The sequence below is a fragment of the Marmota monax genome, unplaced genomic scaffold (assembly GCF_021218885.2).
Source record: "Marmota monax isolate L192 unplaced genomic scaffold, Marmota_monax_Labrador192_F-V1.1 WCK01_AAM20220418_F8-fsc00269, whole genome shotgun sequence".
Taxonomy (NCBI): Eukaryota; Metazoa; Chordata; class Mammalia; order Rodentia; family Sciuridae; genus Marmota; species Marmota monax.
Window position 1 is genome coordinate 858,769 of NW_026694072.1, and position 23,207 is coordinate 881,975.

Genomic DNA, 23,207 nt, shown 5'->3' on the forward strand with positions numbered 1-23,207 from the left:
GCACTCAGCAGCCCCTTCCATGAGCAGAGAAGCGCCAGACTGAACAGCAAGTAGGGAATCCAGCAAGAGCTGCCAGGCAGGGGCAGTCGCCAACAGACCAATGGGTCACATATGACAGATTCAGAGGGAAGATTGGGCAAGACAGACGGCACCCAGGACCCCCAGAACCTCCCTGGAGGGCCTGTCCCACAACACTAGGCCTGCTGGCCAAGTGGATGGCTCCATTCAGGGTGGAAGGAGGAAGGGCAAGGCCTGGCCATTCCTGCAGACAATGGTTGCCATGGTAACAAGCACCGGGTCCCTTAGTACAAAGGACAAGGCAGCCCGAGGGCTTATACACATGCCAAAGAAAAGAGGGGACAGGAAGCAAAACTTCAATGGGTTAGATCTTTTATTACCAAATTTGTAAGGGTCAACTCTTTAACCCAGCTAACAGCAAAAACCACTGTCTTTAAAAAAAAAAAATGTATCTGAGTATCTTACAAAAATGTAAAAATCTCCAGTGATGCAAAAAAAAAAAAAAAAAAAAAAAAAAAAATCCAAGTCCATAAAAATAGAATCTGGCAATCTGTCCCTCCTTAAAACACCTCAACTGATGCCCCTAGGAGAAAGTCTCCCACCCAGCATGAAAACAAAACAGAACCTTCTTCTCTGTTCAACTTCACCTTCATTCCATGCAACAAAAACAGAGCCCAAGGCTTCTTCATCCAGTCTGAGGCTCACACCGAGGGTGTGATCCTCAGGGATCCTTGCCTTTACTATAATCAGGAAACTCTGATCCTTAGCTTTTGGGACAGATTCCTAGAGGCTTGCAAAAGGTCTTCCAGATTCTTCTAGGAAATGGCCTGAAGATTCTCCTAAAGATTTAAGGGGCTTTTCTAAGCCAAGCCACCAAATACCTTGTAACCTAAAGTCTAACCTATCAGCTAAAAATGCTAGCAGCAAGACCAAACACAGCCGCCCCCAAAAGGTGCATCTCTCCCATTTTGAACCAAAGAGGTAAGAGGCTGGACAGGACCCAGAACCTGACCTCACTGGTCTTGAGAGAAGTGTGCTTATTTCAGGCAGAGCCACCTTTGCCGTCCTTGGGCCTCATCTTACTGTGCCAGGAGGGTTCAAATACAGAAATGGTCACAGTGCTGTATCTCTGCTGTCCCTGGCTGGGCAGCCTGGCTCTCTGCTGTTGAGTGGAAGCTCTCTCCTCTTAGGCAAGGCACTTAAGAATAAGGAAATTTTCAATGACTTCACAATTGACGAATACTTCAACAGCAGCTTCTCAAAAACCACCCCCAGAGAAGAAGATACCCCCTCTCAGTGCAAGGTCACAGCTCCTTCCAGTCGATGGGTTTCTTGCCGGATTTCTGCAGCAGCTCATTAGCTTTAGAAAAATGTCTACACCCAAAGAACCCTCTATAAACGGACAGCGGGGAGGGATGAGCAGTCTGCAGTACATGGTGCCGCTTCTGAAAAAGAAAAAAAAAGTGGCAGACTGGGGACTTTCACAAAAGACTACAACATACTTCAATTCCCACCTCCCAAAGGTGTCTTCCTTCCTATTAGAGCAGGGCTCACCTGTTCATCACTTTTACAGGACTACCTTTGCTAGGTGGTGCAGGGGATCTATCTTGGCCTTCAATTTGGCAATATCTATGCCTTTTGGGGGCAGGGGGAGTACCAGGGATTGAACTCAGGGGCACTCAGTCACTGAACTGCATCCCCAGCCCTATTTTATATTTTAGAGACAGCATCTCACTGAGTTGCTTAGTGTCTCGTTTTTGCTGAGGCTGGCTTTGAATTTGTGATCCTCCTGCCTCAGCCTCCCGAGCTGCTGGGATTACAGGCATGTGCCACTTGCACCCAGCACCTGGCTTATCTATGCCATTTTCAAGTGCCCATATATTATCTAGAACTTCCTCGGCTATAATTGCATTTAGATTGCATTTCCTAAAGGATGCTATGACACCCACACAGATGTGCAGAGATTGAGACTAACCATAGCACAGCTTAGATCTAAGTCTAAAGCCGGCTGCAGCTTCATGTAAGTCCAGTGTTCAAGTGTTAAGGGACCAAGCGGCCCTGGGTTCAGTCTTTAGTGCCAAAGCAAAAACAAAAGCCCACCAAAACAAAACTGGACTAACCTATGTGTACTGATATGGGAGGACATCAAAAAACAAAAAAATTTAAATGTGGCACTGGCAATCCAGAGCTAACCACACATCTTGTACTGAACTATACCCCTGGCCCAAGACCCCTAAAATTTATCAGGTGGAAACAAGCAATGTAAAGTAATAAATGCATTTTCAGTTTTGTTTTTTTTTTCCTTGAGGGCTGGGGGCGTTGCTCAGTGGTAAGGTGCTTGCCTAGATGCATGAGCCCTGGGTTTGATCTCTAGCAATACAAAGAATTTTTTTGGAAAAATACCCAAGACACTATAGTATTCCTTTAGAGGAAATGGTGAAAGGCATTCAAGGTGGAATACTTGATTTTTAAGATTTCAATTGAAGTTATCTGGAACAGGGAGACTATGGACTATTTTTGCTTTCCTCTCAATTCTTTTCTGCATTTTAGGTAAAAATTAACAAGCTGTGGTCTTTCACAATAAATATCCCTGCTTGGTGTGCATGTGGGGGACAACTACAGGGAAGGAGCCCAGCACGGCCAGGAGCAGAGCCTGGGATGACTGCCTGGGTCCAAGACCAGCTCTATCCCTTGGCCACTGTGACCACGCGAATGGCCACAACACCAAGCTGCACTTCAGCTTCATCTGTAAGCTAAGTGACAGCTACGCCTCACCTAGGGGGGGGCCACTGTGAGGATCAAATGAGTGAACATGGGTGGCTGTCAGGAGAAGGCACGTCAGAGCTCACCACACCGGCAGCCCTACAGGCCCCTGTAAAGTCAGCTACACGGAGCTCTGAAAGACCATCCAGTTCACCTCCCAGGAAAGCAAAGACTTCCAGTTTGGGCAGAGGAAACAGTCTGTGCCAAGAACTGCAAGAAGTGGGGCACGGGGAAAGGTGCAGGTGGCCAGTCAGCCTGGAGCTCAGAGGGGAAATCGGGGAGTCGGAAGTAAGGCTTGCTGGAGGCCATCTCCCACCCAGCTGGTCAGCCTGCACCAAGGCCTTCTCTAGAGTAAGCTTCTGAATCTCCAGGTAAGATCAGATGAGGGCCAATTCAGGGCAGAGGTGTTCAGAAGGGAACAGATGTGAAACAGCAGAGAGAAGAACGCAGACATGACTGATTTCACATGAAGGGGAAGAGGGGGGAAGAGGAGGAGGCAGGTAGGTGCCAGGGTAAGTGCCAGATTTCTGGCTGGACAACTAGGCAAATAGTGGCACTTTCTATTGTTGGAGAGTACAGAGGAGCAAGTTTAAGGAGGAGAGAGAAGAATTTAATGTGAACAAGGCTGAATTTGATGTGTTTCCAGGACACTAATGAGGGGGCACTAGACAATCTAGCACTCAGGAGACTTGGCCTTGGAGCTAGGTAACAGTTTACTTCCAGACCAAACCATGCTTATAGATAACACAGATTACCAACACAGTAAGAGCTATAGCAGCCACTCACTGCCTCCTTAAGGCAAAGAGTAATTACTCCCATGTATACTTCTTTACTTATAAAACAAGATTTTGGGCTGGGACTGATCAGTAGCGCACTTGCCTGGCATGTGTGAGGCACTGGGTTCAATTCTTAGCACCACACATAAATAAATAAAGGTCTATACCAAGTTAAAAAAAAAAAAAAAAAAGACCTTAGCAATCCATGCAAGATTTAATCTTAGGTTAGATTTTTTTTCCCCCTCCAAGATTCCAGTTAGAAAAATCCCTAATCCAGGCACAGTGGCACAGGCCTATAATCCCAGAAACTCAGGATGGCAAGTTCAAAGCCAGATTTATTTTTCAAAATAAAAAAACTTTAAAAAGAAATTGGGGACGTACTCAGAGTGTTCCTGGTTTTAATCCCAGTACCCCTAAACAAACCAACCAACCAACCAACCAACCCCCCTTCCCCAAACTCTGAAAATATGTTACGTATTCACACAAACTTTTTGGACAAAAAAGCTTTTTGATCTGACTTACATGCTTGGCTATTATTTGCTTATATATGCATGAGGACTCCAGAAAAATATATCAGAAACTAAACACCAGTGCTTAGCCACGCAAGGTGGAGGGAGTAAGTGGACAGAACAGGAGGGAGGGAGGCTGTCCATCACATAACTGCACTTGTTGTCAATCATGAGAATTTACTAAACCTTTGAAAAACTCTATTAAAAAATAAAGACAAAGCTCCACTAAAGAGAAAAGATAGGCAATGACTTATGAGTGAGGTCTGCAGGCTTGAGCTCCATCCTTGGCTGAGCCCTAACGCACCCACTGGCCCACAGACTGCAGGGGCTGTGCCTAGTGACGGTGGGCTGCTCCACAGATGCGGGGACATAAACCAGAGGTCTGTGGGACAAACTCAAAGCATGGCTCAGTTCACTACCACTGCACTTTTCTGAAGCCCAGATACCACCGTTGGGTTCCCGCGTAGGCCCTGACCTCCTTTGCTGAAGCACTCACCCCAGAATCCTCCCACCCAGCACTCTTCCACTCCTCCCCCTCCCGCCCCAAACCCTCCTCTGCTTTCCACCCAACACCCTCACCTCTCCTCTACCACAGCTGTACTGCAGAGAAGCTGATAGCTCATGCCAGTGGGGAGCAGGGCAACTGTGAGAAGCAGGAGGACAGAGACGTTTTAGGGGCAGAGTTGATCAGATTCACAGACAGACAGGATTTAAGGGGAAAGAGGACTCAAGGATGACTTCCAGGTTAAACTCAGCAACCAGGTACCCAGGTGTGCTAGGTACACGGGGAAGGACAAAGAGGTAGCGAACTGGAGAGGATGCGGCAAAGGCAGTACAAAGAGCTGGTTTGGTTGTGCTGGACGTTCCAATTAGACCTCAGGTAGTGACGACACTGACACCATGTGCAGGGGAAACTGGGTGTGTGATTAGTGGAATTCCTCATGTTTCCTACATGCTCCCAATTTCTTGGAAGCAGGACACTTGCCTCATTCACCAGGCAAGGCACCACGTGCTAAAGGAGTAATGCCAAGGACCTTTGTGTCCTCTGTGCACAGGGCGTGCCGAGCCTGTACCACTAACTGCAGGAAACCGAAGCTGGCCGGCTGCCTTTCCCACTTCACAGCTCACCATGTGTGTGGACAGATGCCCCTCAGTTCTCAAAGGGAAACCCAAGACAGTCATTTCCTAACATTGACTGGCAGGGATTCCTAGAATTCTCTAAACTGCCTAGAGCATAAACACCCATACCCTGTCGATGGCACTGCCCTTCTTCTGCGCGTATGAGCCCCAGAGCAGGAAGACAAGGCTGTTCAAGTTCTGATTCAGCCAGGACACGACTGCGTCGGTGAACTCCTCCCAACCCCTCTCCTTGTGGGAATTGGCTTGATGGGCCCGGACAGTGAGCACGGCGTTGAGCAGGAGGACACCTAGGAACACAGACCACAGGAGCAGGTGAGGAGGAGGCTCAGCCACAGCAGCAGATACCACAAGAGGGTCAGACGCACGATGAACCATGTGCACTGCGGAATGACCCTAGGTTATGAGGAAAGCCTTATGACATGGCCAGGGTGGGCTCTGGTGAGACTAGAGGCCACTCTATTGTCATCTCTGCCCTTTTGGCATCTTCCAGTTTACAGCGGTGAACATGGGTTACCTGCCAGCAGAATGTCTTTTAAGTACCCTATGTGATACTAAATAACCCCAAATAAGAAAACAGGCCAAACATTCCACTTAAACAAAAACAGACTTCAAGAAATTAAGAATAAACATTCTTTTTTCATCCTGGTTGTGGACAATTTATTTAAAAAAAGAAGTCTCAAAATAGGCACTAGACACACAGCTCCTATCAATATGAGCAGAGCCACTTTCTGCATGCTCAATTAGGTGAACTGGATAAACTTAAAATATTATGCTTCAAATTATTTTTAAAAACTGGCTGCAGAACAAAAGACATATCCTAAGAAAGTACTTTTACTCATATAAACTAATCATTTCACCCTCCAGTACTTCAGATCATTGATCTTCAGGGCACTCCACACTAAGCTGCACCCCCAGCCCTTTCTATTTTTTATTTTTAGATAGAATCTGGCCTCAAACACAACAATCCTCCTGCCTCAGCTTTCCGAGTAGCTGGGATTATAGGCATGTGCCACTTGCACCCAGCAAACCTAGACATTTAGTACTTTATGATGACCTTTTAAAACTGTAAAGAGCAGAATAAAATGATGACTGTTAACATCAATCCAAAATGTATCTAGCAGGGGTTGTCTTACCTTGTTTGGCCCATCCTGATAGATCTCCATGGCCAGGATGAACAAAACCATCTATGTCTGTAGACAGCTCTTTATAAATGTTTTCCAAACTGAAAGAAAGAAGGAAGAAAAACAAAAACAGGATCTTAAGCGGAATCCTGAAAGTTCAGTGATTCCAAGACAACATGTGAAAAGGCTATAGGTTTAAAGCCAGCCCCTGGAAGGGACAACGGAAACCAGGGCACCAATTAACAAGATAAACACCTGCAGTCCTGACAGGTAAATCTGACAAAGACCTTTACTTTGGTCTGTATTTGGATATACGGAACAGAGTAATACCTTGAAAAGATCCAAGTAAATCACCCAGCAGTTACAACCCACCTCCCCACGGATGCTTACAGTTTTATATCCCTTTTATCTGTTTTATATAAATATTCCAAGGCAGTGGTTTTTAACCAGGGGTGCTCTGACCCCCATATAACTTTAATAGCACACAGGACAACTCCAATTCCAAAACAAAGAATGACCTAGTCCAATGTCAATAGTGCCAGGTTGAGAAATCCTCCTCCAGAGGCTAGTGAAAGTCCCCCCAATACCACTGCCTGTAATTTACAACGTACACATCCAAAATCAATTATGACTAGACCATTGCCATCTGCAAAGCAACTGTACCTGGGCGGAGGTGGAACAGGTCTTTGGACGCTAAAGCAGAGCCCATGAGCTTGATTGGGTCCATGATAAGGATCTTGTCCCAGGATGACAACCTTCACCTGTAAACACCAGATGGCAAAGAATTGAACCATAATACTGTTGTGGTCTAAGTGAACATGTGGCTGACTGGTCATGGGAAGACACAACAGTGAAAAGCAAAACCCTGTTCCTGGCCCAATTAAGAAGCCCAAGGGAGGATCCACGGGTCACCGTTATGTCCAATTAACAAGTCATCTGTCAAACACTCTGAAATGTTGCCCTGCCCCGCCCCTTCTCTGACACAAATGTTCAAATTGGGGTCAGTTTTGCGTTTATTCTTTTCACTTTTCAAATTACAGAGTAGAACTGAGTACAATGGAGCTGTAACCCCAGCAACTCAGGAGGCTGAGGCAGGAAGACTCCAAGTTTGAGGCCAGTCTCAGCAATTTAGTGACACTCTGTCTCAAAATAAAAAATAAGGGGGCTGGGTACGTCATTAAGCACCCCTGGGTTCAATTTAAGGTACCTCAAAAAAAAAAAAAAAAAAAAAAAAAAGGTAATGTGCCCTGTAACAGCACAGCCACCCAGGAACAGACAAAGTGGCTGGAAGTCATGGCGATCCCTATCCCCCCTCAAGCTGGCCTTCTTTCTTTTTGCAATGCTGGGGAGGAACCCAGGCTTCCAGCACACTGGGCAAGTGCTTGTCCCTGTGCTGCACCCCAGCTCCAGAGTTAACCATTTTTAACCGTCTATGTGACTGGTTAATGCACTCATTATCCTGCATGTCTCCTGCCACACACCTGAGCAGTGTGCAAATCAGTACAGCATATCGTCACTACCCATGGGCAGTGGGCTCATTTCCTGGTGTTTTCCATTATAGATCAACAGTGCAGGCCAGACAGACTGACACTCAGTGGCACAGATTCATGACGAGGAACTACCAAAGGATGAGTGCATTTTAGGGCCTGGAAAGGAAGAAACCAGGAGAATGAGGTCAGGTCAAAGGGCATGGGAGTAGGCAGTAGGAAGCAAGGAAGAGCAATGAGGTCCCCACTCAGAGGTGATGAAATGCAGGCTGGCTCGGTTTATGGATGCAGCACCTGCCTGTCTCCTCCTGCTTCTGTCCCTGGTGCTCTCAGAACCTTCCTCTGCATTCTACATCCTTCAAATCCAGCTACAGATGTTCCCATGACCAGGAAGCTCTCAATTCCTGCCCCTGGTGCATATTCTTCATGGTGAAGCAGCTGGACAGGCAGGAAAGCTTTCTGGCTCTGAGACTCTGGTCCTAGATGTAGAAGATTCTGGGCAAATTACCTAATCTCCCTGACCCAGTACACTTACCTATAAAGCAGCCTGGCCAGCCCAATGGATTTTGAGAGGCCTCCCTGTTTCATTATCACTGGTGTTCAGAACATGGCAAAATATTCAAACAGGGAGCAAACTAGCATTGAAAAAATATGTACATATTTATAAATATTTGGTATTGGGGATGAACCTAGGAACTTGCACAAACTAGACAAATGCTCTACCACTGAACTATGTCCCCAGGCCTTTTTGAGACTGGGTCTTGCTAAGTTGCCCAGGCTGGCCTCCAACTTGCCCACTTGTCAAGCAGTCCTATTACAAGCACGCACCACTGGCTAGTACTGAATTTAATAGAACTTAGTTTCTGTTTTCTTTTTTTTTTTAAACTTTAAAACCAAGGAGCTAGATTCAAAATTCTTGCTCTAGGAGATAAATTGTGAAACTTTCCTAAGCGTTAGGTGTGACTGCCTTATCAAGACAGTTATTCACCTATTCCACTTCTACTGGATTTAATGAATATTTTGTAAATCATGATTCCTGCTCCCATTTTTAAATGGGGAAGGAAAAAAAAACACCTAAAAAACTTCAGAGTAAGCAGATACTGAATGTATTACATGGAAAACCAAATCACGAAGGTTCAAGTACCACAGATGGATGCAGCTGGTTTTATTTTATTCTTTGCAGTGCTGGGGACAGAACCCAGAGCCAGATATTAGGCAAGGACTCTACCACTGAACCACACCCAAACCCCTGAAGCTGGTTTTCAAGACAGAAGCAAGGAGTGTTGCTGTACTAACTCTGGCGGGGGGAGGTAAGGCTGGGGTGCAGTTGGTAGGAAGGAATAACTTCTAATGTTCCAAAGCACATTCCAGTTCTAGTAGGATTAACTAGGGTAGACAATTAATTGAATATTGCAAAATAGCTAGTTTCCAACACAAAGAAATAATAAATGTCTCAGGTAATACAATTACCTTGACCTCCTCATTATACAATGTATACATGTATTGAAATGTCACACTGTACCCCATAAACATGTGTAATTACTACATGCCACTTTATATTTAAAAAACAAAAAGGAGAAGGGCAATAATGGTTAACTATATAACTATTTTGCAGATCAAATATTTTAAGAACATGGAGGAGGGGATCTAGCCACAAAATGTCAGCATGATATATATGGACTGTTACTGTGTGGTGTGGCCCCTTTGGCCCTGGGTCAGTCTCCCACCACCGAAAATACACACTCAAGCATTCCACTTCAAATGAGCCCAATCAAGTCCTTTTCCTAACACTGGCTCTCTCACAGCTGTGGCCTGTAGCGACCATATTCCCCCAGCAGCAAAGACTATACCTGGGTAGGACACACAAAGTCCTGAGAGATTCATCACGAAACACAGGAAAGCAATTCAGTCACTCTGTAATTTTTGGGAGGCTGACTGTCCAACCAATGCATTATCCTCTGACCCCTTGTTCTGTTTCCTCTACCAGTTAATTTAGCAGTGTCAGTTCTGATAGGAAGGCTGGATGGGGGAAGATAAGACTATTACATGAGATGGAGTTGGGAAATTACCAAGATTTCAACAACCCCCTACTCTTGAAGGCTAATTGAGCTGAACAGCCTTGCTCCCAACTGGGAAGAAACCCAGAGAGCCTCCAGCATGCTTAGCAATGCTTTCTCACTGAGCCATACCCCCAGCCCATTCCTGCTACTTCTAAACATAACTCTCATTCTTTTTTGCCTCTTTTGTGCATTTCTGTACATAACAGATCCTTCTTTCCCAGTCCCATTATCTGCAATTAACAAGATTTTTAAAAGGCTCATGGAGGGGCTGGGGTTGTAGCTCTGAGGTAGAGCACCTACCTAGCACATGGGAGGTGCTGGGTTCGATCCTCAGCACTGCAAATAAAATATAGGTCCCTCAACAACTGAAAAAAAAAAAAAAAAAAAAAATTGGGGGGTGAGGGCCGGGGTTGTGGCTCAGTGGTAGAGCACTTGCCTAGCATGTATGAGGCACTGGGTTTGATCCCCGGCACCTCACAAAAATAAAAACAAATAAATAACTGTATTGTGTCCATCTGCAACTAAAAAAATATAAAAATAAAAATAAAATTTTTAAAAGGTTCATCGAAATAAATTTGTAGTAATAAGTAATAAATAAAAGAGTGACATGGTTGTACATATTTTTCCTTTTTGTTGCAAAGGTAGCACAATAAAGATTAAAAAAATAAATATAGGGTGAAATATAGTCAGCCAAACCCCATAACTTTAGTATTAATTTCTACTGAATGACGGATTATATGGCTTTTCTCCAGTGCCTCTAATTAACAAGTACTATTTGATTCCAGCCCCTAGTAAAATTCACCCACAATTGTACTTACATCTTTTATGTCACATGTTTGGGTCCATGTGAAGACTTGTTGTGGAGGTGGGTAAACAGTGTAACGTTTTCTTTCTTCTGCAACGAATCCCATTAGCTGATTTAAAAGATTAATTAGATTTAAAAATCAGATTCTTACTGGAAACCTGTAAGAATTCAGTAAGAAAACTTCTCATGCAAGCTACCTGACTCCCTGAAACGTTTCAAATCCAAGTTCTTTAAAACAAAACAAAAAAACCCTGTACCTACTAGGGCCTTAAGTTCGGATCACCCCAACTCCCCTGTTTCTCAGGGACGGATCACTGTCGTTTTGCCTGATGGCTTTCATGTCCGAGTGATGCCAATACTTCTCATCTTTTTCCCAAGGGCCGAGCGGGGAATCAGTCTGGTTGTTTTATGCCAACCTTTCCTGGGGAGCAAACTAAGTGGCATGACATCACCTTACCGTCCTTCACAACCTAAGTGCACACTCAGAACACCACGGCTTTAGTTCACCCGCTTCGTGGTAGAAACCCAGTGCAGGAGGGAAAACAGGAGGCCGTGGAAGCCCAACGTGCTCTAAACGCAGATGGCCTGCCAAGCCAACCAAGAGCCAGTGCTCCCCGGACCCCTGGGCAAGGCGGCTGTGCGGCTCACCTTGATGAAATACGGCTTCCCGAACTCGGCGCCCAGGGGCTTCCTCCAGCTCTCGCCGAAGCCCACGGGCACGTTGCGGGCCGCGAGTCTGAGCAGCGCCGCGGCCTTGTTTCTCTGGATGCGCACCAGCTGCTCCTGGCTCAGCGGCGAGGAGGGCGGCGTGTCGGGCTCCTCCTGCCCGACCCGGGCCTTCTTGGTGGGATGGTCCTGCAACGAGTCCCCGCAGAGGCCGGTCACCAACCGCACAGGCCGCTTCCCGGGGGCCCGCAGCTTCCGGGCCAAACCCACCAGCGGTCGGCTACAGACGCCCATGGCGAAGGCGGGTGCGAGCCAAATCAGACAATTGACTCCAGGGCTCGGGGTGGAGCCAGTGCAGAGCTTTGGAGTCCGTACTCAGAGAGCCCCGCGGGGTCCTGAGACTCACTAAGGCGCCCCGCCCTGCGGGACCCGCGGGAAGCGTCCCCACGTGGCCTTTTCGCGGCAAAAAGCCCTCCTCCGGGGTCCCGCCTCCCTCCCTCTCTGATTGGACAGAGGGCTGAGAAGGGCGGGACAGCTGCATGCCGATTGGCGCTGTGGTTCCCGAGGCCCATTCCCATTGGCTGGCCCTGCAGCATGGCGGCCGATGAGGGATGGAGGCGGCTGTTTTGAAGGCATGTAGGCTGTGTTCAACTCGGGTCCCTGATTTACTGAGCTAGCAGTGCGCTCCTGCACCGCCCCGGCCAGATGGCATTCCTGACTTCTTCCCCATCCCTGCCTCTCGCCCCGGGGCCCTGAAGCGGTCTCCGCCGCGCCTCACCGCTGCATCGCCGTTCTCCTCAGCTACAGCTACCACGCGGGTCCCCAGGTCGGCCGGCTCCGGGCTGCGGACACTTCGCTTCCTGGCGGGGCTCGGGGAGAAGAAGGAGTACAGGGTCTTCTGGCCAATCATCCCGGAGCCGAGGAGGGAGCGAACGAGCGCCGCCCGGGGACCCAGTAGCCTGTGGTGGGTCAGCAATTGGCGCCAAGCAGCCGGCGCATGCTCGGAGCGGAGGGTGGGGGGCTTCCCTGGGGGCGGGGCGGGGTGCCTAGGGCTCATTGCGCATGCGCCCCAGGGGATGCTGAGCCACGCGGGCGGGGAGAGGTAGGGCTTGGACCGCCTACTCTTAGTTAAATGCATTCGTCCTCTCTCTGCCTCCGGGCCTGGTGCTCCAATTGCTCAGCTGTAAAAAAGGGACGGGCCCCACTGGGTGTGGCAGGAGGGAAAGGAGCCTTCTCTCCGTTACTTGTTGAACTGCTATACAGATCTCAACCACTTTTCACAGCCTGCTTTGCTACGCTTTGCCTTATCTACCAGGTTTGGAGCTGACTTTAAGGTCACGGAGGTCAAACCCCAAACTGTTCACCCTCTAAAAGCACCATGGTCCCCCTCCTCCCCCAACACACACCTGGGTTCCCTCCCCCATCCCTCCCCGGGGGTTCAAACTATCAATATCTGCAAATCAATTCTCCAAATCCTGAATTCAACAGCAGCTCTCCCATCTCCTGGCTTACAACCCAGGCTGGCTTTCTCTTTCCCATCGGTTATATTTTGGAAATATAAATTATATCACGACAACCCCCAGGTTAAAACTCTCCTACAGTTTTCAAAATGGCTTGAAATAAAACCCTCCGCGTCTTACCCAGCTCTGCTGGCTCCTTCCCTCTCCCACCAAAGCTCTACTACTGAATCTGGATCCCAGCACTTTCGCTGGACACAGCCAGTTCCTCCCCTGAGGCCTGGGTCTCTACTCAGGACTCTTCCCTGTGAGGCCTTCTCCTCCTGCCCCACCTCCTGGCCTATCACTCTGTAATTTCTATATTATATGAAATTATTTTTCCCTTGCTTATTCCTGTCTGCATCTCTAAAATGTAACCTGGACCAGGGCAGGAGCTTTATCCTTGTTGATGCTGTGTGCCAGTGCCCAGGGCAAGGAGCTTAAGGTAAGAAGAGAAAGACTCATAATTGAATATCGTTTGCTTTGAAAACCAGTTAGCAGTTTGTATGAAGTTAAACATTTATACACTTATTCTGTGACCCAGCATCACTCTCCTAGGCATTTACTCAAGTGAAATAAAAATCTGTATTTACATAAAAGCTTGTCCAGGAATGTCTGTAATGATTCTATTCATATCACCCAAATACAACTGTGTTACATCCATAGAATACAATACTAATCAGCAATAAAAAGGAACAAATTACTGATGCAAACAGTATTTCTTTTTAGTGCTGTGGATTTTTAAAAGCAGCATCCTGGGGGCTGGGGCTATAGCTCAGTGGCAGAGCACTTGCCTAGCATGTGTGAGGCACTGGTTCGATCCTCAGCACCACACAAAAAATAAATTAATAAAGATATTGTGTGTCCCTCTACAACTAAAAAAAAAAATTTTAAAAGCACCATTGTTAAATGAAAGAGGTCACACAAAAAGGTTATGTATTGTATGATTCCATTCATATGAAATTCAGGAAAATGCAAACTAGAGGGATAGAGGAAAGAACTGTAGTTGCCAGAGACTGGGTAAGGAGCAAAAGCTGACAACCAAAAGATGGGGGGAATTTCTGTGATGATGAAACTGTTCTAGATCTTAAACACCTTCCCCCATTTTTTTTTTTTTTTGGTAGTTGTAAATGGACAGAATGCCTTTATTTTATTTGTTTATTTCTATGTGGTGCTAAGGATCGAACCCAGTGCCTCACACATGCCAGGCAAGCGCTCTGCCACTGAGCTACAGCTCCAGCCCTATACCCTCCCATTTTTTAATAGGTGTAATATCATTGTACATACTGAGGGGATTTGTTGTTACATATTTGCACATGTACGAAATACACAATATAACAATCTAATTTGGCCAATACTGTTATAGATCTTGATTGTGGTGATTGATGAACCCAGCCTAATTCCATTTTAAGATTGGGAGCCATCTCATCACAAAGTCATGAAAAATTAATTTCAGTTTTACTACAAAATTACTGAGATTTCTAAACTTGTTTGGAATTCCTGCCCGTGCCTTGAACTCACTCATGCCTCGTTTTCCCTGACCAGATAACAACCCTCTCTAAATCTCAGTGGCACTTCATAAATTCTGATGTTGAGATCTGAATTTACTCCCATGTAGATCATTAATCTGTCTTTTTACTATGCTTGTCAAAATCCTGTTGGCTGTAAGTTCTCAAGACACCCCCTCCCCCCTGTTTGCAACTTTTTGTGCTATAAAACCTTGTTCCTGGAGAGCTGGGGGGCTGATCTCTAGCCCAGGGTTTTGGAGAGAAACAGTCCTGGCCTGCTCCAGTGTACACAAAAGCTTGCTTTAATTTGATTTAAAATTGGAGTCGGTGGTCTTTTCTTTGCGTCGTGTTTCAACAGTGATTATAAAGTATTGTAGCTTTGTCAAAATTTGCAGAACTGTATACTAAGAAGTTTTAAAACAAAGCCCCCAACTTCATTGCAACTTCCTCTCTTGGCAGGGGTTGTAGTCCCCACTTTACAGATGAGGCAATTAAGCCCAGAGGCGGCAGACATTGCCGGGCACAGAGCAGTGCCTGCGATGCATCCGGGGCCGACAGGTGGCGCCAGGAGGTCAGCAGCCACTGAGTTTACCAATGCGCCTGCGCTTCCCAGCTTGCCCCAGGAGACCTACGCGCAAGCGCGACTGAGCTGCCGCGGGCGGGGTGAGTGTGTTTTCCCGCCGGCGGGGACGTGCTGTGGTGTTTTCCTGGTTCTGAGCCACGCAGGGGCGGTCCGGGGGTGTAAAGAGAGCTCTCCAGCTCCCACCGCACGCTCGTGTTACGGTTCTTATTTTCTATCATAAGGCGAGGAGGGTTTGACCGTCATTAATTGACATTTGGATTCCGGGTCTTTTCCCCTTGAGAGTCGCCGTATCGACCTGTTTTAATGCTGGTGAGAAAGAGGGAAGCCAGGAGTGTCTTCCTCAGCAAAGTGGACAGGAATAGAGAACTGCATTTGTGGGTGACTTTGACAAAACTCCCTGTCCCCTCCCTCTGGGCGTCATTTTCCCTGTCTGGAGTTTCCAAACTTGACTGCAAATACTGATTCCCACGGGGAGGCGTGTTCTTTAAAAATTTTCCGCGTGGGGGTGAAGTGCAAGTGTCAGGTTTTGACACCGCCGGTTATCCGTGTCCTGCTTCCCACACGTTGAGGTTTGAACATTAGAGAAGCAGCCGGGGCAAGCGTACGAAGCAGGGGTTTATTTAAAAGGGGGGAACACCGACTTCCAGGAGGAGAAGGGGCCACAGCTGGTATCCCAAGAGGCGAGGTGTTCTGTCCTTTTTATATGTCTCGGGCTTCCTTTGATCTCCAGCCTTTCCTCCCTAATCTTACTCTTTCCTGCAGCCAGGACTAGTCCCAGGAATGCTCCGTGGGTGGCCAAAAGGTGGGAAATAGGTGGGCTGAGGGGGAGGGCAGGATGGAGTAGACAGGACACATTAACAACCTTACAGCTCCCTGTAGGGAGGGGAAGTTCCTGGGACAGGTTACCTTGGCAACAGGTTGGAGCAGGGGCAGGTTCTTGATAAGACCCCTCAGGGGACAGTCTCCAGCTTCCCAGACTCACTCAAAATTGGCCTCCTAGATCCGACCTGACTCCGTTTACCTGTCTACACTGACTGCCTGTCTGATTCCGGCTTCAGTTTTTGCAAGCTTTTCAGCTGATTGCTTTTCTCACCTGGTTGGTATTTTTGTTTGTTGTTTATTTTTTGTGAGCTCAGGAGTGAACCCAGTTGCTTACACAATGCTCTAAGCACATGCTGTACCACTAAGCCACACTCCTAGCCAGCGGTTTTGATGTGCTGCCTGAAGACTCTGGCCAGAAAGTCCCTAGGGCTCTTCCAGCTGAAACTGTTTCCTTTGTTGCAGACCCTGAGATTGAACCCAGGAACTCGCACATTCTAGACACCGAAGGGTCCTTCCACTGAGCTCCATCCCCAAATAGAAGCATTGCTGTGAGACCACTTCAAAACCGACCTATTGAGTTTTCATCAGGGAAAGAGCTTGGGCACTCTTCCTGGGTGTCTTGTTGCTGACATCCTCTTCTGTGGAAGGAAGGGATGGACAGATTCCTGGGGAAGGAGGTTCAAGGGAGCCTTTTGGGAAAGCCGGAGGAGCAAGAGCAGAGCACAGAAGAAGGAGCTACCCTGGGCGACGACAAAGGACACACAAGGAAGAGGCCCAGGACAGACCCCCCGGGGAATGCCACCCACTTGGCAGGCCCCAGCTGGCGACACATTCGCGCCGAGGGCCTGGACTGCGATTACACAGTCTTGTTTGGCAAAGCGGAGGCAGACGAGATTTTCCGACAGTTGGAGGAAAAAGTGGAATATTTTACAGGTAAGCAGAAGACGTGTGTGTGGGTTTCAAGGCTTGTTTCCTACAACCCATGATGTTATATTAGGAGAAATCTGACCTTCAGGGCCATTACTGATGGGCTTGCTAATGGAGTCAACAAATACTCTCTGTGCCATTCTGGGCTTGAGATACAACCTGGGAAAAACAGGATCGCCTGGCCACTGACCGTTGACCAGAGTGCATCTACCTGGCTACTGACTAGAATCACCTGGGAAAGTTCAAAAGCAATCATAGAAAAAACCCAAAGCTGAAGCTGAGGCTGTTGCCCAGTGGTAGAGAGCTTGCCGTAGCATGTATGAGGCCCTGGGTTTGATCCCCAGTAAAATTAAAAAAAAAAAAAAAAAAAAAAGCTGGGTTCTACAGGAGACCTAGTGAATCAGGATAGCTGGGGTCCAGCCTGGGCATCAGTGTTTTTAAAAAGGCTTCCAGGACAGGAAAGTGGTAGAACGTAGTTCTGGGGTATATGTTGCTACTCTACACTCTCATGGGGGCCCACTCTGCAGTCTGGTTTCTAAGGCGTTTCCAGGTGATGAGGAGGCTGCTGGTCTGGGAACCATAGGCTAAGAACCCCCCATGATGCCTCATGGGATCTGGCCCAGCATGAGCTGCACAATCTCCGCCTTCCATGGAGTGACAGGTTGACACAAATTGCCTATCATGAAAACCTCATTGTGCTCAGAATTCAGTCTCTGTTCTGCTCCTAAAGGCAATTAAATTACCATGTTCAAGAATTGACCTCAGAAAGAAGGGCAAGAGTGGCTTTACATAAAACTTTGGCAAGCCACAGTGATTTTTGAGGAGGGGTATTACAGGACAGGGCATTTCGTGACACTGGAGGACAGAGGGACATGCTATTCCTGTTTTCCTTCCCTTGCTCTCCCGAGTACTCAGCAGGTGTGTCACCTGCCTCTCTGGGTCCGAGGGCTGGCACTGCTGTTTTTTTCTGCACAGGTGCACTGGCCAGGGTCCAGGTATTTGGGAAGTGGCACAGTGTGCCAAGGAAGCAAGCCACATATGGTGACGCTGGACTGACCTACACGTTTTCAGGCCTTACGCTGTCTCCAAAGCCCTGGATCCCAGTTCTAGAGTGCATCCGGGATCGTGTCTCTGGCTTGACAGGACATACCTTCAACTTCGTGCTCGTCAACAGGTGACGCCTCCCTTGTCTGGTGGAGTAAGTTTTATAGCTTTCTGTCTCCTCCAAAAGGAAGTGTTCAGGGCTCCCCCATATTTGGTCCTGCACAGCAAACCATCCAGTAGCACACAAGGGACATCATGGTGGGAGAACGCAAGCCCAGTCGTCCTTCAGGGAGTTCAGGCAGCAGCAGGAGGGAAGGGTGATTAACTCCTGGACAGACAGCTGGGCAGGGTCATTTGAGACCCTGGGGAGTGTGGTGGGGACAGTCAAGCAGGCTGATTTGAATGAGTAGCTGAGGAAAGGTTGGGGCTCAGGGTTTCTGAGCAGCAGCAGGACTGTGAACATCATAGGCTGGGTAATTTGTTGCCCAGGGCTGATCTGTGCATTGTAGGACTGAGAGCGTCCCTGGCCCATCAGGGGATGCCAGTAGCACCTTATGCCATCAGAGCAGCCAGAAATGTGTCCAGACATTGCCCAGCATCTCCTGGGGCAACATCACCCTGGCTGAGAACCCTGGGCAGAGGAGAAGGACCCACTTTAGATGAGATGGTTAAAGAAGGGCTCCTGGAGACACCTGAGCTGGTAACTAACTGGAGACCTCAGGCCAGGCACCCAGAGAAGCCCAGAGCACCTGTGGAGCAGGAATACTTCTGGTGTGGCCAGAAAGCAATGAGTAAGGGAGGAAGGGATGCGGGGTGCTCTCGAGTGGCCAGGGGCCAGAATGTGCCAGGAACAGGAGTTTATTCTGTATGGAGGGAGGAAATCCTTTTACGTGACAGGAAGGTTTCCATGCATAAGCCAGGGGCTGATGAGATGTGCTGTCGGCCTGCTTTAGGAGAGGTTACCCATGCATATGCCCCAGGCCGGCCTCACCTGCAGAGCCAGGGAGGCGCTCAGGCCCTGCAGGGACAGCCTCCAGAAGGTCATTCTGAGCGGTGCCTGTTTTCTCATTGCAGGTACAAAGATGGCTGTGACCACATTGGGGAGCATCGAGATGATGAGAGAGAACTGGCGCCCAGGAGCCCCATCGCCTCTGTCTCCTTTGGTGCCTGCAGGGACTTCTGCTTCCGGCACAAGGACTCGCGAGGGAAGAACCCCCGCCAGAAGCTAGAGGTGGTCCGGCTGCAGCTGGCCCACGGAAGCTTACTAATGATGAACCCCCCGACCAACGCCCACTGGTATCACAGTCTTCCCGTGCGCAAGAAGGTTCTGGCTCCACGGGTCAACCTGACATTTCGTAAAATTTTGCCTAAGAAATAAAAACGTTTTTAACATGTTTCTTTTTGTGTTTTTTTTTTTTTTTTTGTCTGAGAGGGAGCTGGTGTTTCTTTACCAATAGAGAACACAGGAGCAGGTTAAGGAAAGCATAGTGAATTATAAAAGAATACTAGTTGATTTTTTTCCTAACAAAATGATTCTTTTATTGCTATAATACATAGCAGATACAAAAGTACCTTTAGCAAATACATAAATCAGTTATTATAGCCTAGACTACTAGTTTAACTTAGGCTTTTCCAAAAAGAAGCTACTGACTTTGTAAATAACTTAAAACAAGAAATCAGATGATTCTGCCGCTACTTAATGCCTAATAATTTACAAAATGAGGAAGTTAGCGTTCAGACAGGTTGTCATTCACATTTACAGCCTTCACTCACACCCCAGCCTCTGGCCAAGGAGCTCCTCCCAGCCCGCTGTCTGGAGGCCCATTGTCGCATGCATCTCTCTGATGCCAGTTTCCCGGGGTTGCAGAACAGCAGTTACTCAGAGCTACAACTGTGCAGTGCAGCTCACGGTCACACGACCTGGTGTTTATGTCACTGGATTTAGATAAACAGGTGCATTCAGTTCCACATCAACACTGAGGTCTGCAGTGCACGGACCAGGTGGTTCAAGCTCCTGCTTTCACACTGACATTGGTGGCTCCGAGAACCTTCACAGTATATTCTATTGGCAGGGAGAGTCCCCAAGTCCTTAGGATGCACACTGGCCCAGCTGAATGGTGACCACCTGGGCTTCTTGCACTGTCAACTAATGCCAACGCACATCTGGAAGCTCACCCCAGGTGGAGGGAGCACAGTTCTTTTATTTATTTTTTTGGTACCACTGAGCCCCATCCCCAGCCCTATTTTGTATTTTATTTAGAGACAGGGTCTTGCTGAGTTGCTCAGCACCTTGCCGTGGCTGAGGCTGGCTTTGAACTCACCATCCTCCTGCCTGAGCCTCTGGAGTCCAGGGGCATGCCCAGCAGGAGCACAGTTCTTGGCCTGACTTCTGGTGATCTTTTGTATTGGTCTGATTCCAAATGTTTTCTCTGAAGAGTCAGCTTGAATTTGGTATCTTTTTTTAAAAATCACAAACCTAGCTTAAACTCGGTACTATTGTGTCATCAAAATTCCTTCAGCCCTGGGTTGCATTCATGAGACTTATCTGAAAAGGGAAGAAAATGCTCAATATACTCTTTTTGTATTAGGCTACTGGGAATGAATAAATTTAGAATGTGGGCAAAAACAATGATGATGCCTAATGTTGGCTGTATTTGTGTTTCAGAAATCAAACTGCTTTCTTCCTTCTGTGGGAAGGACTGGAGTTTTGGGGGCGGGGGGTGTTGGTACCAGGCATTGAACCCAGGGGCACTAGACCACTGAGCCACATCCCCAGCCCTATTTTGCATATTATTTAGAGACAGGGTCTCACTGAGTTGCTTAGCGCCTCACTTTTGCTGAGGCTGGCTTTGAACTCTCGATCATCCTGTCTCAGCCTCCCGAGCTGCTGGGATGTTAGGCATGTGCCACTGCGTGTGGCAGGATTGAACTTTTCGGTCATCTAATCTAACCCTTCACTTTACAAATGAGGAAACAGGTCCAGCAAGACTGCAGCCCATATACAGAGCGCATCCTAATCCAGCTCTCCAGCTGAGGCAGGGATGAGCTCACACAGCCCCAAGACCCTGCCTGTAGGCCTTCAGAGCTCCTGCACAGGCAATAAATAACACAGAAGTAACTGTCCTCGTGCAATGGGTTTTCTACATGGCAGAAGACACGGGTTGCCCAGATACAGAGACGCTGTCCGGTCTGGCTGGCCACACGGTTTTCATAATGTACTAGGATCACATCTCTTGGTGTAGTACACAAAAGAGAAAAGCAACAAGCGTTTCACTTACATTGACTGACAAAGTCGTGACAGAGCGCCCGGGGCGGGGAGACTTGGCAGATGTGTCTTTAAGACATAGAAAGAATCAAAAGGTTAGAAAAAGGCGTACAAAGAGGGAGAGGAGCTCTTCAGGCATCTTGTAACTGCTCTTTGATATCCTCTGAGTGACCGAAGGAACAGGGCTTTCAAAAACTGTTTCTAGGACTCTTAGATCATGTCTCTTTCTCAGAATGGTTGGGCTACAAAAGCAATCGAAAGTGAAAGGCACTTTTTCTTCTAAATTGTTGCCTTTAATAATTTCACTAATTATGTCAACAATTTTTAGGGGCCTGCTTATTAAAAATAAAAAATCTATGTGGAAATGTCAGAGGATTAGGCAAAGGTGACTGCCCTCTGAGAATATCTAACATGTTACAATATAGAAAAGGTGGTTTCTGGAATCTGGTAGCTTTTAATTACTTGAATCAGATGAGTAAAAAGACACTCTAGACACAGGGACGCTCTCCGGCTCGCCGGCCCTTCCAGAGCTGCTAGCAGGGCCGGGGGTGGGGGGCTCCTCCACGGAGCCCTCTTTCGGAACACGCCGCAAGCTGCTTGCGCGACACACACAGCACAGCTGGCTTCTATCCTGGATGGCTCGAACGAGGCCATCAGCTTGGACCAGGGCAGTCACTCTTCAGACTTGTACTCCTGGCCCTGGTGCTGCACCCTGGAGAGGACCCGCTCGTAGAACAGCAGGTACGCGCTGGAGGACAGCACCTCCTGCAGGCTGGCCTTGCGGACAGTGTCGTCGGAGATCCACAGCCACTGGTTACTGGTTGACAGAGGGTTCTTGGCCGAAGGTGGGGACCGTCGGTAAGTGACAAAGTGTCCAGAGTGCATGTCTCCATGGTGGACGACCACTGCCATCAGCCGGAAGAGGTACGTGGAGGAGCTGAATGTGGGGGAGAAACGCCGGGTTCACAGTTAGGAGTCTCACACAGGCAGAAGGACAACAAGAACCCCAGGTGTTAAACACAGGGGGTCAGCACAGCGGTGCACTCACATGACACCACACCACAAAGCCATGGAAATACAGACCCCATTTACTGGTGAGGCAGGATGTCCACACTGAGGGTGGCGGGGAGAACCCTGAGTGTGCACAGGTGTATACACACAGACACACAGCACTTTTGTTTCGTGTTTTGAAAGGGGCCTCTCTGTGTTGACGAGGCTGGCCTGGAACATACACTTCAGCGTCTCCAGCAGCTGGATTACAGGTCCCTGCCCCCGCCTACACACAGCTCCTACAGTGTTGGACTCTACAGATGTAATGGGTTATCTAAGCAATCCAAGAAATTTAAAATTTTCTTCTTTATATACATACATATACACACATACGTATACATTCTATGTACTTTTTTTTGGGGGGGGGTACCAAGGATTGAACTCAGGGGCACTTGGCCACTGAGCCACATCCCCAGCCCTATTTTGTATTTAGTTAGAGACAGAGTCTCACTGAGTTGCTTAGCACCTCACTTTTGCTGAGGCTGGCTTTGAACTCTTGATCCTCCTGCCTCAGCCTCCCCAGCCACTGGGATTACAGGTGTGCACCACCAAGCCCGGCTTCTATGTACTTTTATAATTCCTAAATAGGAATGTGTAATAAAGTAAAATTCCACCTTAAAATTTAAAAAAATTAATCTCTAAATTGTCATTAATTCATGTCGGTGAAAAGTTAGCGTCAGAAAGTGAGACAACGGCTCATGATGAATAAAGAACGTGTTTCTGAAGAGCAGCTCACCTGTAGTCAGGAACAACTGGGAGAGGAAAGGGCAATGGGGGTGGCAGGGTTGGCAACAAAGACGGGGAACAGGCGCCATTCATAAAAATCTGTGTTTTGGGGGCCCCTGGCTGATTCAGAACTGCAAGAGAAGAAGGCCTGAATCAGTGAACACAGCAGTGGCTCTCAGCAAACAAATGTGGTTTTGACTGCCTTGGAAATGAGCTCCCTATAATGCCACAAAGAAAAGCAATAGTCCCTTTTGTACTAAAGTAATTCATAAAATTCCCTACCCTTCAGTCCCTATTTTAAATCCAAGTAGGAAAAGCGTATCAAGCCCCAGATCGAGTGCTGGCCTTGATAACTGTGTGGATCATTTAGACTCCCATTCCCCTTTGCAAACAACAGGTACCAAAGTAAAGCAGAACTTATTTACTTGGTACCAGGGACTG

At 47.8% G+C, this 23,207-nt stretch overlaps 3 protein-coding genes across 9 annotated transcripts in view; 1 reads left to right on the forward strand and 2 right to left on the reverse strand.

Annotated features, from left to right (window-relative positions):
- Positions 1 to 373: 373 nt before the first annotated feature.
- On the reverse strand, positions 374 to 12,322 carry Ung (uracil DNA glycosylase). Its single transcript, XM_046464365.2, has 7 exons — positions 12,124 to 12,322; positions 11,328 to 11,534; positions 10,693 to 10,788; positions 6,991 to 7,088; positions 6,340 to 6,428; positions 5,315 to 5,493; positions 374 to 1,463 (listed from the first exon to the last, which is right to left on the reverse strand). Exons 1-7 carry the CDS (start codon positions 12,253 to 12,255, stop codon positions 1,323 to 1,325), a joined length of 942 nt encoding a protein of 313 aa, XP_046320321.1. The 5' UTR covers positions 12,256 to 12,322; the 3' UTR covers positions 374 to 1,322.
- Positions 12,323 to 14,822: 2,500 nt separating this feature from the next.
- Positions 14,823 to 19,123, forward strand: Alkbh2 (alkB homolog 2, alpha-ketoglutarate dependent dioxygenase). Of its 5 annotated transcripts, XM_046464343.1 has the most exons (5): positions 15,019 to 15,241; positions 15,933 to 16,028; positions 16,217 to 16,687; positions 17,657 to 17,855; positions 18,800 to 19,123. In XM_046464343.1, exons 3-5 carry the CDS (start codon positions 16,408 to 16,410, stop codon positions 19,101 to 19,103), a joined length of 783 nt encoding a protein of 260 aa, XP_046320299.1. In that variant the 5' UTR covers positions 15,019 to 15,241; positions 15,933 to 16,028; positions 16,217 to 16,407; the 3' UTR covers positions 19,104 to 19,123. The 5 variants fall into 5 exon arrangements, with proteins under 5 accessions (XP_046320300.1, XP_046320299.1, XP_046320301.1 ...); XM_046464344.2 differs by lacking the exons at positions 15,019 to 15,241; positions 15,933 to 16,028 and adding an exon at positions 14,823 to 15,012; XM_046464345.1 differs by lacking the exon at positions 15,933 to 16,028 and having other exon boundaries at positions 15,019 to 15,306.
- Positions 19,124 to 19,238: 115 nt separating this feature from the next.
- Positions 19,239 to 23,207, reverse strand: part of Usp30 (ubiquitin specific peptidase 30) — a 32,358-nt gene continuing 28,389 nt past the window's right edge. For all 3 annotated transcript variants that reach the window (XM_046464350.2, XM_058585544.1, XM_046464349.2), the window contains 2 exons: positions 22,777 to 22,897; positions 19,239 to 21,927 (listed from right to left, as the gene is read on the reverse strand). In XM_046464350.2, the coding sequence (XP_046320306.1) occupies positions 21,663 to 21,927; positions 22,777 to 22,897 (386 nt within the window). In that variant the 3' untranslated portion in view covers positions 19,239 to 21,662. The remainder of the gene's footprint in view (positions 21,928 to 22,776; positions 22,898 to 23,207) is intronic.